Raw genomic sequence first — 14,307 nt, forward strand, 5'->3', positions numbered from 1 at the left:
TTATGTATTATATGTTAAAATGACAGGGTTTAGGTATATTGGACTAAATACAATACATGATTAATATTAACCTCACTTTTTCTTTTGACTTTTTTTTAATGTGGCTACTAGAAATTTTCAAATTACATCTGTGACTTGTATTATATTTCAATTGAGAAACACTGATCTAGACAATGAGGGGCCATAGCAGAGAATCTCTGCAGATTTTTCCAGCTGAAAGAGGTAGAGTTCCCGGTTGGGTGAAAGGAAGTCTGGGGTTTTCCCCCAAAAGAAAAAGAAGATGATGGTTTTGCATTTTCTTAGATCCCCAAAGAATCAAGAGTTGACTCTGCCTGCCTGTGTTAGGGGTGTGTATGTGCCTGTGTGTGACTGTGCGTGTGCGTGTATGTAAGAAGCAGTCAGGTGCTGTCGGGAGGTTGGATGTTGCCATGGCAGATCCCCCAGGCTCCTGCCCGGTCTCTCCTCTGGCTCTACCTGTCTGGGGGCATTCCTCCTCTCCCTCCTCTCCCTCCTGGGTCGAGATTGAAAACCCCCTGGCAGCAGGGACTGGAGTTGACAGAGCATTGTGATTTCCTGAGAGCCCAGCATCCTGCTTGACACGTAGGAGATGCCTTGCCAACTGTCTCGAGTTGAGCTGAGGTGAAGTGGAAGTGACAGTCCCACCTGCACCCTGCGGTGCAGACAGCATGAACGGAGCTAATGCTGACTACGTCTTCATTGGCCCCCACTCTGCATCCTGCACCCAGCACTGGGCGCTCCATGGTTCAGGTTCACTCTGGCCGCTGGTTCATGAGGGCTGGCCGTTGGCCGGGGCTGATGTTGTTCTCCCTTGAGCTTTGCTTTCTGACAGCACAAATGATTTCTTCCTTTTTTTCCTCTCCTGGGTTAGGTGTTAATCCCTACTGCACAGGAGAGATTGATTTTCCAATGACCAAGAAATCGGCGGCTTCCACAGACAGGCAGCCTTATTCCCTCTGTAGCAACAGGAAGTCTCTCTCTCAACAACTGGACTGTGCAGCAGGAAAGGCTGTGGTAAGAGCGAAGGCAGGGGACCCTGGAGAGCAGGGAGAGAGGGGAGGGGTCCAGACTCAGCGGTGGCTGAAGAGACCTTCCTAGTGGTTTGATGTCCACAGAATTACAGAGGGGAGGGGCTGGCTTCATGAGTGTGGGCGCCTTCAGGCAAAGAACCACATCAGGAATGGTCACCTATGCGTGCCCACGGGTGCCAGGCACTTGTGACTGTGGATGCTTTGATGCTATGAGGAGCTAATGTGCAGCGAACATTCCACCCATGCAGACCCTGAACTGGCACTTTATGTGGATCCGTTTATTTCATCTGCACAGCGATCCTAGGAGGAGGGCGAGGGAAGTGAGGACAAGTTAAGGAAGGCATGTGAATTCACAGTGCTAATAAGAGTCCGCCCTGGGACTCGAAGTCAGAGCTTCAGGATTCCAAACCTGTGCTTTTAGCCCCTGTGATATAGTGACTTGCTTTACACATTTTGCCTCTACGGTAAGTCCCCTACACATGAACGAGTTCTGTTCCGAGAGCGTGTTCGTAAATCCAATTTGTTCGTGAGCCCAACAGAGTTCGCCTAGGTCCCCAACTAACACAGTCGGCTCTATAGTACTGCACTGGAATAGGTTTATAATACTTATCACACAAACAATACATAAACAAAAAACAAACACAAAAAACAAAGGAAACATTTTTAATCTTACAGTACAGTACCTTGAGAAGTACAGTAGTACAGTACAAGAGCTGGCATCCAGGGGCTGGCATTGAGTGAACAGGCAAGAAGAGTTACTGACTGGAGGAGGGAGAGGAGGTGGGAGATGGTAGAGCTGAAGGATCGTCAGCAACAGGAGACGCAGGGCGAGCTGTGATGTCACTCACGCCTGACATGGATGGCACACACATTTGCATCTTGGAAAGTTTGCAACTTGAAAGTTCGTATGTAGGGGACTTACTGTAATTCCTGAGCTTAGAAAGGAGGGTAACATTAGCCCCATTGTACAGTGAGGAAGCAGAGGTTTGGCAAGGGGAGTAGCGGTCTGGGTTCACACATCTTGAAAACCTAAGGGTCCAGAATTGAAACCAAGCCCTGTGTGGCTCACCAGTCCATGTCCTTCCCACTATGGGGCACGAGGTTGCAGTCTGGGAGCCAAGCAGGTGTGAAGCACAGGGTCCCCTCACTTGTCACCCCAGCCAGCCTGTTGTGTCCCTGAGCCCCGGCCGAGGCACAAGGCACCTGCAGTGCCTCCTGCTGCCACCTGTGAGCATACAGTGCCCTCCGTCTGCATCACCCTGTCCCCTTCCCTCACCTCTAGCCTGCAAACCCTACCCCATCCTTCAAAACCCTTCCTAGCACTACTTCCGCTGCGAGCTCTCCTGAGTCCTCCAAGTGCTTGGCACTTATATGTTTCCTGACGCCCATCGTAACGTGTCTGGGCTTCTCTTACAGACTCACCCAACATGCCTTGTTGGTGTCATTACTTATGGTAGGGTCTTAGCTCCCCTGTAGGGTCCATAGTCAAGCCATGTTTGATTCTCCCCACACGGTACACATCAGGCGCTTGAAGATTTCATTTCTCTCTTCCATTCCCTTCCTTGAGCTATTATGCTTTTCTCTCACCAGTGGGAATCATCGGTGTTCCAGTGTTAGAAAAAGACAGCTTCCGAAGTGACAGGTGACTTTACAGATAAGGAACCCGAGGCACAGAAGAGTTAAGTCAGTTCCCCAAGGTCACCAGCTGATAGTTGGAGAGCCAGGCAGCCGGGCTCCCAAGTCTGAGACCTAACCACCATGCTCCTTTGCCCCTCCCCGCGGCACTTCCTGTGGGGCGCAGGACGTGTGTCTATTTGGCACCCCTGCTCCTATGCAAGTGGGTAATCCCCTGTCTGCCTCCCCCTGGACTTTACATTCTGAGTTTTCACTTCTTTGGGTTCCTGACCCTTTGCCCACCACCCTGTGCCTGGCACAAAATGGGGTCTCCGTAAATGTGGCTTGGATTCTGTTGAGGGTGTCCTTGGCCGTTGGCTTCCCAACCTGGGCTGGGGACTCCGGTTATGGGACTCGTTGTCCTGGGGCAGCGTGGTCTGTGTCGTGAACCGGGACCCACTCCCATGACAAGCCTTAGTGAGCCTCTGGCTGCTGGTCCACAGGGAGATCAGGCTCCTGGGACCACCAAAACAGCCCCCCTCCACCAGACACCCACCCACACCCCATTCACCATGCTCTGGCCCCTCTCCCTCAGGAGAGAGGGGATCCGGGTCCTCTCCTCGGCTGGGCCTTCCCTGTCCCTATTCCCAGCAAGGCGTGTGCCGCCATCCTGTTGACTTATCCTCTCCCCACCCTGGTCCCTTGTTCCAGGGCCCGTCAAGGCCAATGCGGTCGCTCAGCACAGCTCAGCTCATGCAGCCCTTGGGGGGCCTCCAGGCATCCGTCATCTCCAACATCGTGCTGATGAAGGGCCAGGCCAAGGTGAGCAAGGACTGTGGCCAACAGAAGTTACTGGGTCGACACGGGTTCCTGAGGAGCTGTCATGTCACGGGAAGGGTGGAGAGAGGGACTGGTGATGCTGGCTCAGAACGTGAGTGTTCGGATGCTCTCATGCTGGCACAGGGAGGGGCAGTCAGGGTTGCTCTGCACTGTGCACATCACAGGAAGACAAATGTTCCCCAGTTTTTCCCTGGTGTAGTATTTTCCAGAAGTTAGTTTTACCTGATGATTGAATTCAAAACATCATCATAGTCAGTTCAGGCTGCTATAGTAAAAATACCATAGACTGGGTGGCTTAAACAGCAGGCATTTATTTCTCACGGTTCTGGAGGCTGGGGGTCCAAGTTGAAGGTGCCGGCAGATGCCACATATGTTGAGGACTCCTCTCCTGATTCACGGATGCCTTGTTCTCTCTGTGTCCACACATGGTGGAAGGGGCACGGGAGTTCTCTGGGGTCTCTTTTATAAGAGCACTAATCCCATTCATGAGGGCTCCACATTTTTTCTTTTTTTTGGACCAAGGCAGTGCTTTTCTTTAGAATAAATATATTTTGTAAACAAAGCAAGTACATATATAAACAAATTAGCCTTTCTTTTCTTTTGTTTTTGCCTTTCTTTTATTTTACTTATTTTTTTATTGAAGTATAGTTGATGTTCAATATTATATAAGTGTCAGGTGTACAACATAGTGATTCACAATTTTGAAAGGTTATACTCCATTTATAGGTATTGTAAAATATTGGCTATATTCCCTGTGCTGTACAATATTTCCTTGTAGCTTATTTATTTTATACATAGTAGTTTGTACCTCTTCATCTTTTACCCCTACCTGCCCCTGCCCCCTTCAGGAGTGCTCCCCCTTTATGGCCTAGTGACTTCCCAAAGGCTCCCCCTAACGTATTAATTTGGGATGGGGGCATAAACATTCAGTCCGTGTGTCTTCCCCAAATTCAGATATTCAGACTGATTTTTGCCCCACAATTGAGAAATATCAAAAGGGGGGCACAAAAGCAGTGTAATGGTGGGACATCCCAAATGCTCCTTGGCATTGCTTCCAGGACATGCCATCCCATACATGGAGTTGACACGGGCACTGAAGAACTTCTGAAATAGACATGGCAGCTGCTGCAAAGTTCTCAGGCCAGCCCAGGGAACCGAGATGCGTAAATGATGGAAGGGTAGGTTTCTACCCACCTCATATGATTTTGGTGTGTGGTGTGAGGGAAGATCTGTTCACCGATATGGTCTTCCTGGAGGAGGGCCCCATATGTCTGGAGTCCTCCCCTCCACCCCCATCCCTCCTGTCTCCTGGCAGCTCAGCAGAGATAAATGAGGAGACACAAGTGGGAAGTACTGAGATGATTGTTCCTCTAATCACAAGGGGGTCACTCTCGCCAGTGCTGATTTTCTCCAGACAGCCCCTCTTTCTGATTTGTAAATCACAATGCTTGTCCCCTTTGAATTTAGGTAGAAGCATTTTTAATGTAGTTGACTTTTAGACGGTTTGCAATGCTCAAAAGGAGGCAGAATGGAAAAGAGTACCAACACTCACGCAAAGATGATCAACAATGGTGTCAGTCATCTTGGTGTGCATAGATTGTACAGTCAGTAAATAGATTTCGTGGGCAGATGTGTCACTGGGTGGATTGAAATGGCCTTGATGGAGAGCCGTAAGGTGTTCGGTGTCGGAAGCCTGGAGTACAGAGCAGGGGCGATGGGTTAGAAATACGGTGGGTCTCCCACTGTCCTCCTGATACACCTCCACACCGAAGACCTCATCATTAACAGGGATAAGCAGGAGGAGGAAGAAGCAGAGCTAGAAGGTTCCACCAGTGCCTGAGGTAGTCAAAAACAATAAAACCAGCGACCCAAACCCAGGCATTGTGCTAAGGGCTTTGCAAGGATCATTCCTTTAATTCTCACAAAACCCTATTACTATCTCCTGTTAATAGGTGAGGAGACTGAGGATCTGGGACTTACAGGACTAGCCCAAGGTCACTTGGTTAGTGAGCAGATGAACCAAGACAATGACCCAAGACTTTCTGACCCCTGGATCTTGTTCTTAACCACTACACCATCCGGCCTCACCAGAGTGGGTGAAAGTTTGGGTCTAGAGCAATTATTTCAGCCAGGAAGAAGTTGGGAGCCCATACAGGGAGCCCAGAAGCTGCCTTACCTCTCATTTTCCTACGCCCATGCTACTCCTGGACACAGCTGCTCTTTCCCATCCTGGAACAGCCACACCTTCACCAGAAGCTCACACCAGCACTTTGTCCACACAGCTTTCATGTCTGGCCCCTGCTCGCCATGCTCCCTTAGGGTCTTGAAGGTGGCTGCCTGGCCTGCCACCTCTGTGATGCTGGGGCAATGCACACACTCGGCTCTGAGCAGCTGCTGGCCTCGGAGAAATTGCCCAGGAGCAGTGATGCTGTTACTTGGCAGCCATCACTTAGAGGGGTCTTTCTGGGAGCCAAGTTGCTTACTGCTTCCTGGCATGCTTGCAAGGTGAATCCAAAGGCCCAGCCTCCAGCCGGCTTTCGTGCCTTCAGTCTATAACATATGTTTCCCGAGCACCTGCATCCAGAGGGCAGACACTGACAAATAAGATGCGTTCACCACCTCCGGGGAGCTCACAGTCTCCAGAGAAATTCATTGCGACCCAAGCTAAGCCTTCTTGAGAAGAAGGGTGCTCTCAGTCATCAACCAAATAAAGCAGGCTGTGCGTGCACCTCCTTCGCTGCTCTCTGGGTCTGCCTAGGTGGTTGTCCTAACTCACTGAAGGTCTACAGGCAAAGCTGGACCCGCCCGCCTTTCTCTTCCTGCTGTCTGTTGACCTCACTCACATCTTTCTCTTGCTTCCCCGGCCTCTGGCCTCCTCTCTGCTGCCACCTGGCAGCTCCTGACCTCGTGGTACTGCAGGGGCAGGAGGGAGAGCACAGGATTGTAGTAAATTCCTTGAGAAGGGGCGGGGGTGGGATGCAGAACAGAAGGGGAGTGAACAGCTTTTGGTAGGAGAAGAGATGCTTCTTCCATTGTCAGCTGCTGCTTTTATGATTATTAGTGTCGGTGTGTTAGTTGTGCGTTGCTGGATGTCTTAGTTAACATTCAAACACAACGCTATGAGTTTGGCGATGTCAGCATCATTTTCCAAGGGGGTAAATTGAAGCTCAGAAACAGGAAGTGATCTGCCCAGAATTGCTAGTCAGAGGGGCAGAGCCAGGGTGCTTGCTAGTCTCCATTCAGACTCCCCCTGTGTGGGGAACATCAGACTCGTGAGAGAGCTCCAGACACGACACAGCCCAGCGTGGCCTTTTTTCCCATCCCTCTGTTAGGTCCCAAGACCTCTAAGACCAAGGGCACCCCTCTCCTCCCTGAGTCCTTTGTTCAGCGCTGGGGCAGGGCCTCAGGACATGGCAGCCCGGTGAATGGCATGGAACACTCCGAAATCTGACCTTCTCCTCTTCTTTCCCAGGGCCTGGGCTTCAGCATCGTTGGAGGAAAAGACAGCATTTATGGCCCCATTGGAATTTACGTTAAAACCATCTTTGCAGGGGGAGCAGCGGCAGCCGATGGAAGGCTACAAGAAGGTAGATTTCCCGGCCTTTACTAGATGATGTTGGTGGAATCAAAAGCAGAATCACTAGGCTACTGGTAGAAGCTACCAGGAAAGTGAAATGTGTCTTGAGCCTTCAGAATCCAGCTTGTGTGGATTCGGGGGTCTGCAGGCCCCGATGGCTCCGTCAGGCCTGGCACGTTGGCTGGGTGTGTTTGCACACTCAGTCTCGGTCCTGTTACTGGCCTGGGTCAGAAGACCCCTTCCAGCCCTCTTGCGCCTTTGCTTGTCAAGGCCCCTCTGCGTTGCTGGCAGCCATCGACATCCCCTTTGTTTCGTTTTCTCTGCCCTCCCCAGCCCACAGACACGGGGAACCAGGCCCAGGGCTTCCAGTGAGTCCTCTGTGAGCCTGCCCTGTTCTGGCCTCTAAGAATACAGAGGATTATCAGACAGGTTCCTTCTATTAAGGAGCTCAGGATCCGCCCAGCTGCCCCCCCTCCCGTTCTGCCCACCCTACTCCCATCCACTACCTCCCTCCAGCTTTTTCATCTCTTCCAGGGAGGGAAGCCCCTGGCCATCCTGAGAGGAAGGGGCCCAGGGTGCTGAGGTGTCCCCTGAGTGCCCCTCCCTGTCCCCTTGTCCTGGAGGGGAGGGTTTTCTCCCCACCCCCAATCCTACCCCACAGTCACGTGTAGGCTTGGCCCCAGGAGATCTCCAGGTTCTAACTGGGAGGCAAAATTCCGGGGTAGTTAGTCAGGGAGCAGAGGGAAGATGCTGCAGGTCTGACACCGGGCTACACGTGGATCTTTAAAGAGAAGTGATTTCACAACCTTCTTACCTTCTCTGTCAGGCCAGTTTCTGTAAACTCTGCTGCGAGCCGAACCACCCTTAATAACCTAACTTGTTCAGGGCAGGGTTGACCAGCTACAGCCTGCAGGCCACATCTGGCCCACTGCCTATTTTTATAAGGCTCCCGAACGAAGAAGAGTTTTCATGTCTCTTAAATGGCTGAAAAAAAGTCAAAAGAAGTTTGGATTCTTTTGTGAAAATTAAATTCAAATTTCAGCCTCCTTAGAAAAGCTTTATTGGTACACAGCCATGCTCGCTCATTGACCTCTCGTCTATGGCTGCTTTTGTGCAGTGTTGAGTAGTTTCGGCAGAGAGCATGTGGCCTGCAAAGCTTAAAATATTTACTATCTGGCTCTTTATAGAGAAAGTTTGCCAACTCTAACATTATGCATATGGGTTTTATTGTATGGGCAATGGGGAGCATTTGAAGCTTTTTATAATTTGGGAGGGACCAGCTAGGACCAGGGTTTTTAGTTGATTCAGGAAGCTGAGTGTAAGATGAAGTGGGCTGGCTAGACACCAGAAGCAGTAAAACCAGTTCAGAGGCTATTTATTGTAAGAGCCAGGCTCCAGCTCTTAAGGGTCTGCCCTGAGGCTGTAACCCTGGGAGGAGAAAGATGCTGATGGGGGAAACAACGGCTTCTGTAGAGGTGGCAAATGAGGTCAGAGAACACGTAACGGCGTCTGATCTTAGTAAACTAGAGAACGATGATGAATTAGATATAACAGGAGGTGGAGGAAGGGGAGCAAAAGAAGGCAAATGAGGGTATTTAGGTTTGAGCAGCAGAGCGGAGTGAGGTCTCCAGGTGAGCACTAGGTGGCGCTGTCCAGCAGGCGAATGAAAATTTGGGTTCCAGTTCAGTAAGGGAATAAGGGTTGAATGTAGATTTTTAGGGTCTTTTGGAAAATAGCTGAAGTTATGGAGTGGATGCAGGAAGCAGGGAAGAGAGGAGAGAGAAGAGGGCCGAGGCAAGGCTTGAGGGGGATAGCTAAATCAAGAGGCACGCAGAGGAGTCACTGAGAGAAAGGAAGCAAAGTGGGATCAGAATCTTGAGACGCGCCGGTCTGCTTCATTATCTTCTGTACTTTTCTGTGTTTGACTAAAAAGTGGAGGAGGAATTGAAGTGGCCAGAAGAGAGAAGCCTGCCCAAGCCAAGCTTCATTCTTTTTCTTTCTGGGTATTTGTCTCGCTTAGTTAATAGTGATCGTAAGAATTCGGTGAAAAGGACACTCAGCTAGTCTGCGGTCCTTGATTCTAGCCTCAAATAATTGACCAAATTGCCTTTTGTAACTTCTTTCAAAAGTGAAGTTTTAGAATACACCCTTGAATTCCCCAGGGATATGTCAGTTGCAACAAAAGTTTGGTGTCCAGATCAAGGCTAAGAATGTTTTATTTGTATTCTCTTTGCAAAAAAATGATTGTGTAAGATTTATAAGGCAAAACCGAGGCTATTCACCTTCTACCAGATATGGCCAAATAAGGCTAAGGACTCTCTGGAGGGCCCAGAGTATGTGGCCCCCTTGGGATGGACATTCTAATAATCTGAAGACAATTTCAGCCTCTTGTGTCATAAAGAATGGATGTTTCTGAAGTGTGTTCTTTGTAGATCCTGCCTTCAGCACGTACTTAGTTATATTTTGATTATTTTTAATTTGTCAGTTGTCACACCTCAACTTGGAATCTTATAAGGACAAGGACCGAGGCTTTTATTTTTCTTGTCTAGTTTTAGCAATTTAACAGATTAAGCTGATTTGATTATGCTTCCCACCCCTTTATTGTCATAGACACAAGTTGGCTAAAACAGCACATCCGAACTCTAAAGAAAGAAATGGAAACACCCAGCTTCTAAGAAACAAAGAAACCACTTTAAATCTAAGTGTGACATTCCCAGGAGTTGATGACGTGATAGCACAGGGAGCTACTTACGGGGCCTAAGGCCCAGGGGCTGGGATTTGATGCTCACACAGGGGCAGGAGAGGTGGTATTGGGCCCTGGGAACCTCTGAGAACCTGCAGAAAGCCTTCATACTAAAGAGCTGCCCTCATGAAAGGCCAGCAAGCCCAGGGAAGCAATGAGGAAACGTAATTTTGTCCTTGGCCCTTGGGTGGGGAAAAGACATCTCGCTCGAGAAAATGAAGAGCCAAACCCATGTCAGGGGGAGTGTGCAACCTCAGCCGTCAGCCTTTGCAGCTCAGGACTCCCAAGCCGAGGAGCTGATGTTACTACTGGTCCTGAACCAGTCCTGAGACCCCGGGGTACCTGCTGGAAATAAAGGAAAAAAATAAAAGTAGCCACCTGAGGGGTGTGGGAATTCCACAGAAAAACAAGCTCCCCTTAAAAGTGAGTTGAAAATAAAGATTACAATTGTTCAGCCACAAAAAGGAATGAAATCCTGCCATTTGGGACAACATGGATGGACCTTGAAGGCATTATACTGAGTGAAATAAGTCAGAAGAGAAAGACAAACACCATACAATCACAGTTATATATGGAATCTAAAAAAACAAAACAAAACAAAACAAAAAACCTAACTCATAGTTATAGAGAACAGATTGGTGGTTGCCAGAATTGGCGGGGGGGGGGGTGAATTGGGTGAAGGCGGTCCAAAGGTATAAATGTCCAGTTATAAAATAAATAAGTCTTGGGTGACTCTAGTTAGTAATACTGTATTGTATGTTTGAAAGTTGCTAAGAGGGTAGAGCTTTTTTTTTTTTAAATTTTGTTGAAATGTAGTTGATTTACAGTGTTGTGCTAATTTCTGCTGTACAGAAAAGTGACTCAGTTCTACACATATATATTCTTTTTCATATTCTTTTCCATTCTGGTTTATCACAGGATATTGAATATAGTTCCCTGTGCTATACAGGAGGACCTTGCTGTTTTTCCATCCTATATATACTAGTTTGCATCGGCTAATCCAAAGTTCCCAATCCGCTTGGGCAACCACAAGTCTGTTAAAAGAGTAGCTCTTGAAAGTTCTCATCACAAGGAAAAAAAACTTGTAACCAGGTGTGGTGACTAATATTAACTAGACTTATTGTGGTGATCATTTCTCAACATATAAGATCTTTAAAAAGATAAGAGAAGGAATAGAAAAACAATAAGGAAAGAACAGAACACAATGAAAAAATAGATGGATGTGAAAAAAATAACTTTTAGAAATTTAAAAAAAAGCAAAGTCATTGAAATAAAAAAAAACCTCAACAGATGGGTTAAACAGTAGATGAATGCAGCTGTAAGGAGAACTTGTGATCTGGAGATTTCCAGTAGGCCACACAGAACAATAGAGAAGAAAACGATGAGCACTAGAGAAACATGCAGAATAGGTTGAGACGGTCCACAATAATCTAATGGGAATTCTAGAAAGAAAGAATAGAGTAAAAGAGGGAAAGTGATAGGCGATGAGATTGTGGTTAAAATTTTTCCAGAATTATCCAGAATTTTCCAGAATTATGCAAACTTCAGTATGAGGTAGCACTCTAATACATCCTAGTGAAACTTCAGACTATCAAAGACAAAATATATATATATATATTAAAAACAACCAGAGAAAAAAGATGGATTCTCTACAATGGGACCATAATTAAGTGACAGCAGATTCACCCAATAGCACGCAGGCCAGAAACCCGTGTAAAAAATAATGTTTGCATCTGAATTTCCCAGCACAGTGTTGAATGCAGAGACAGTGCTCTTTGTTTATGTATTGAATAGATGGAATGAATGGGCGAAAGTGGTTTTCCATCCCCATAAAAATAGATCTCTGGATACAGAAAAAATTCCTCTCTTAGGTGTGTAGGAGGAAAAAGCTCTGAACCCTAACTCCTTTTACCATATGAACTTTGGACTCCTCTGAGCTCACTTTCCTCTTCTGTAACATGGGACCTACACTGCATTCTGGAAACATCACATCCAACCCACATTTACTGGGCACTGTGGAGGCCTCACCCAGAATTGGCCCTGGGGATACAGCCTCTGACGTAACAAAGCCCCATCCCCAGGGAGAGACTTTCACAGTTCATCGATGACCACCGGGGTGACAAGGGCTGTGAGAGTGGTAGGTTCTGGGTGCCACGAGAGTGCAAAGTCAGCAGAGACCAAGAGATTAAGAAGTGGTAGGTGAAGAAGGTAGGAGATGTACATTTTAGTTAGGAAGATGGCACGGAAACAAGCATGGAACTGCACAGACCACGGTGGGAAAGGCAGGTGTGTGGCATCAGGAAATGGTCCAGGGAGCGAATGGCATGAGGGGCTGAGAGGCAGGAGGGAAAGAGGTGAAACCCAGCAGGGAGCCGATTGGGCCAGGCCTTGTGTGCCTGGCTAAGGACCCTGGATCTCACCCTGGAAAGTAAGTGGTGCCAGAGAAGGCCTAGCACTGCTGCCTTGCCCACCTCCCAGGGGGAGAGCCCTGAACGAGAAGATGTTCTCTGTGATGCTTTGTGCATCTCACAGAAACCTGGATAGGCGGTGGGGGCACTAGAGTTTAAGGGATAACGCCTCCTGATTGGGCAAAACTCTTCGCAGCTACAATTTCTTCCTCTCCCAACAGGTGATGAAATTCTGGAACTCAATGGGGAATCAATGGCTGGACTCACACATCAGGATGCTTTGCAGAAGTTCAAGGTGACCATTTATTATCAATATATGGCCAAACTCTGGGGCCTTCAGACAAAGGAAGCAAGCTCCCAGCATCACCCTCCTTCCTTCAAACCTACAAATTCCAAATGTGGGCTCCTTTACGTGGGGCACCTTGCTGACACTGATCTAGGCACATTGTTCAAAAAAGGCCTTACTCTGAAAATAATAGTGTAATCAGGACTGTTGTCGGGGGCTGTATCAACTATTTCAGGTTTATAGAACGGTTTTATTTTATTTTATTTTATTTTTTTACTGGAGTATAATTGCTTCACCATGTTGTGTTAGTGTCTGCTGTACAATGAAGTGAATCAGCTACACGTATACGTCTATCCCCTCCCTCTTGGACCTCCCTCCCACCTCCCCCCCCATCCCACCCATCTAGGGCATCACAGAGCACCGAGCTGAGCTCCCTGTGTTTTATAGCCGGTTCCCACCAGCCATCTGTTTTGTGCCTGGTAGTGTATATAGGTCAATCCTAATCTTCCAGTTTGTCCCCCCTTCCCCTTCCCCACCCGTGTCCACATGTTTGTTCTCTACATCTCTATTCCTGCCCTGCAGATAGGTTCATCCGTACCATTCTTATAGCTTCCACATATATGTGTTAATGTACGATATTTGTTTTTCCCTTTCTGGCTTACTTCACTCTGTATGACAGTCTCTAGGTCCATCCACATCTCTACACATGACCCAGTTTTGTTCCTTTTTATGGCTGAGTAATATTCCAGTGTATATACGTACCACATCATTATCCATTCCTCTGTCGTTGGACATTGAGGTTGCTTCCGTGTCCCGGCTATTCTAAATAGTGCAGCAATGAACACTGGGGTACACATGTCCTTTTGAATTATGGTTTTCTCAGGGTATAACGTTCTATGTATTTATATTACAATCTTTAAAGTTTCGAAGACAGTCACTGAAAGATATTTTTTGAGTCTCCACCTAGTTAGTTCAATTCAAGACTCTATCTCTTTGGCATATATGTGTATATATTTCATATATAAGATGTCATATCCATATCCAGACATACAAATATATGTCATGTATATGCATACACACATTTCTGTATCTCGCACACCCACACACACCCCCGCATGTGGCCACGTTTCTTTGAAAAGCATTCTACTATTGTTCCCCACAAAGGCCCGGGCTCTTGCCCTTTTGCCCCGAGCTGCTGCTGGAAGCCATGGCCCTCTCTCTTTCCTTCCAGCAAGCCAAAAAGGGCCTCCTCGCCCTCACGGTGAGGACCCGCCTGACGGCCCCCCACTCCCTGAGCAGCCGCCTATCCCCCACACTGTGCCGCTCCCTGAGCTCCAGCACCTGTGTCACCAAGGACTGCAACTCCTTCATCCTGGAAAGCCCTGAAGCGCCCGCCAGCAGTGCCAAGCCCAACTACAGGATCCTGGTGGAGGTGTCCCTGAGGAAAGGTAGGCCGGCCTCCTGGGGGCCCTGCTGTCCTCCTCTGCCCTCTGCCTGGGCCTCCCTCCACTGAGCTATCTCCCAGACTTTCTTTGGCTGGAAACAGGCCCGGGCATTGTCCTTTAGCAGATTTTACGGCTGCTGTTTAGCCCCAAGGTCTAGGGCTCTGTTTGTTAACAGAAGCCCGGGACACACCATCCAAATTCAGTCAACATGTCCCAGTGCGGTGGATAAAATAAAACAAAAGGAAGCAAACACAAATCTCTCTCTCTCTCTCTCTCTCTCTCTCTCTCTCTCTCTCTCTCTCTCTCACACACACACACACACACACACACACACACACACACACA

The 14,307-nt window shown here is 48.1% G+C and overlaps 1 protein-coding gene across 2 annotated transcripts in view; it reads left to right on the top strand.

Annotated features, from left to right (window-relative positions):
• The window catches only part of IL16 (interleukin 16), a 71,589-nt gene that overhangs the window by 30,967 nt on the left and 26,315 nt on the right, over window positions 1–14,307 (top strand). For both annotated transcript variants that reach the window (XM_079701097.1, XM_079701098.1), the window contains exons 3-7: window positions 890–1,032; window positions 3,375–3,485; window positions 6,976–7,090; window positions 12,453–12,526; window positions 13,749–13,965. In XM_079701097.1, the coding sequence (XP_079557223.1) occupies window positions 890–1,032; window positions 3,375–3,485; window positions 6,976–7,090; window positions 12,453–12,526; window positions 13,749–13,965 (660 nt within the window). The remainder of the gene's footprint in view (window positions 1–889; window positions 1,033–3,374; window positions 3,486–6,975; window positions 7,091–12,452; window positions 12,527–13,748; window positions 13,966–14,307) is intronic.

The sequence above is a fragment of the Hyperoodon ampullatus genome (assembly GCF_949752795.1).
Source record: "Hyperoodon ampullatus genome assembly, chromosome: 3".
Lineage (NCBI taxonomy): Eukaryota > Metazoa > Chordata > Mammalia > Artiodactyla > Ziphiidae > Hyperoodon > Hyperoodon ampullatus.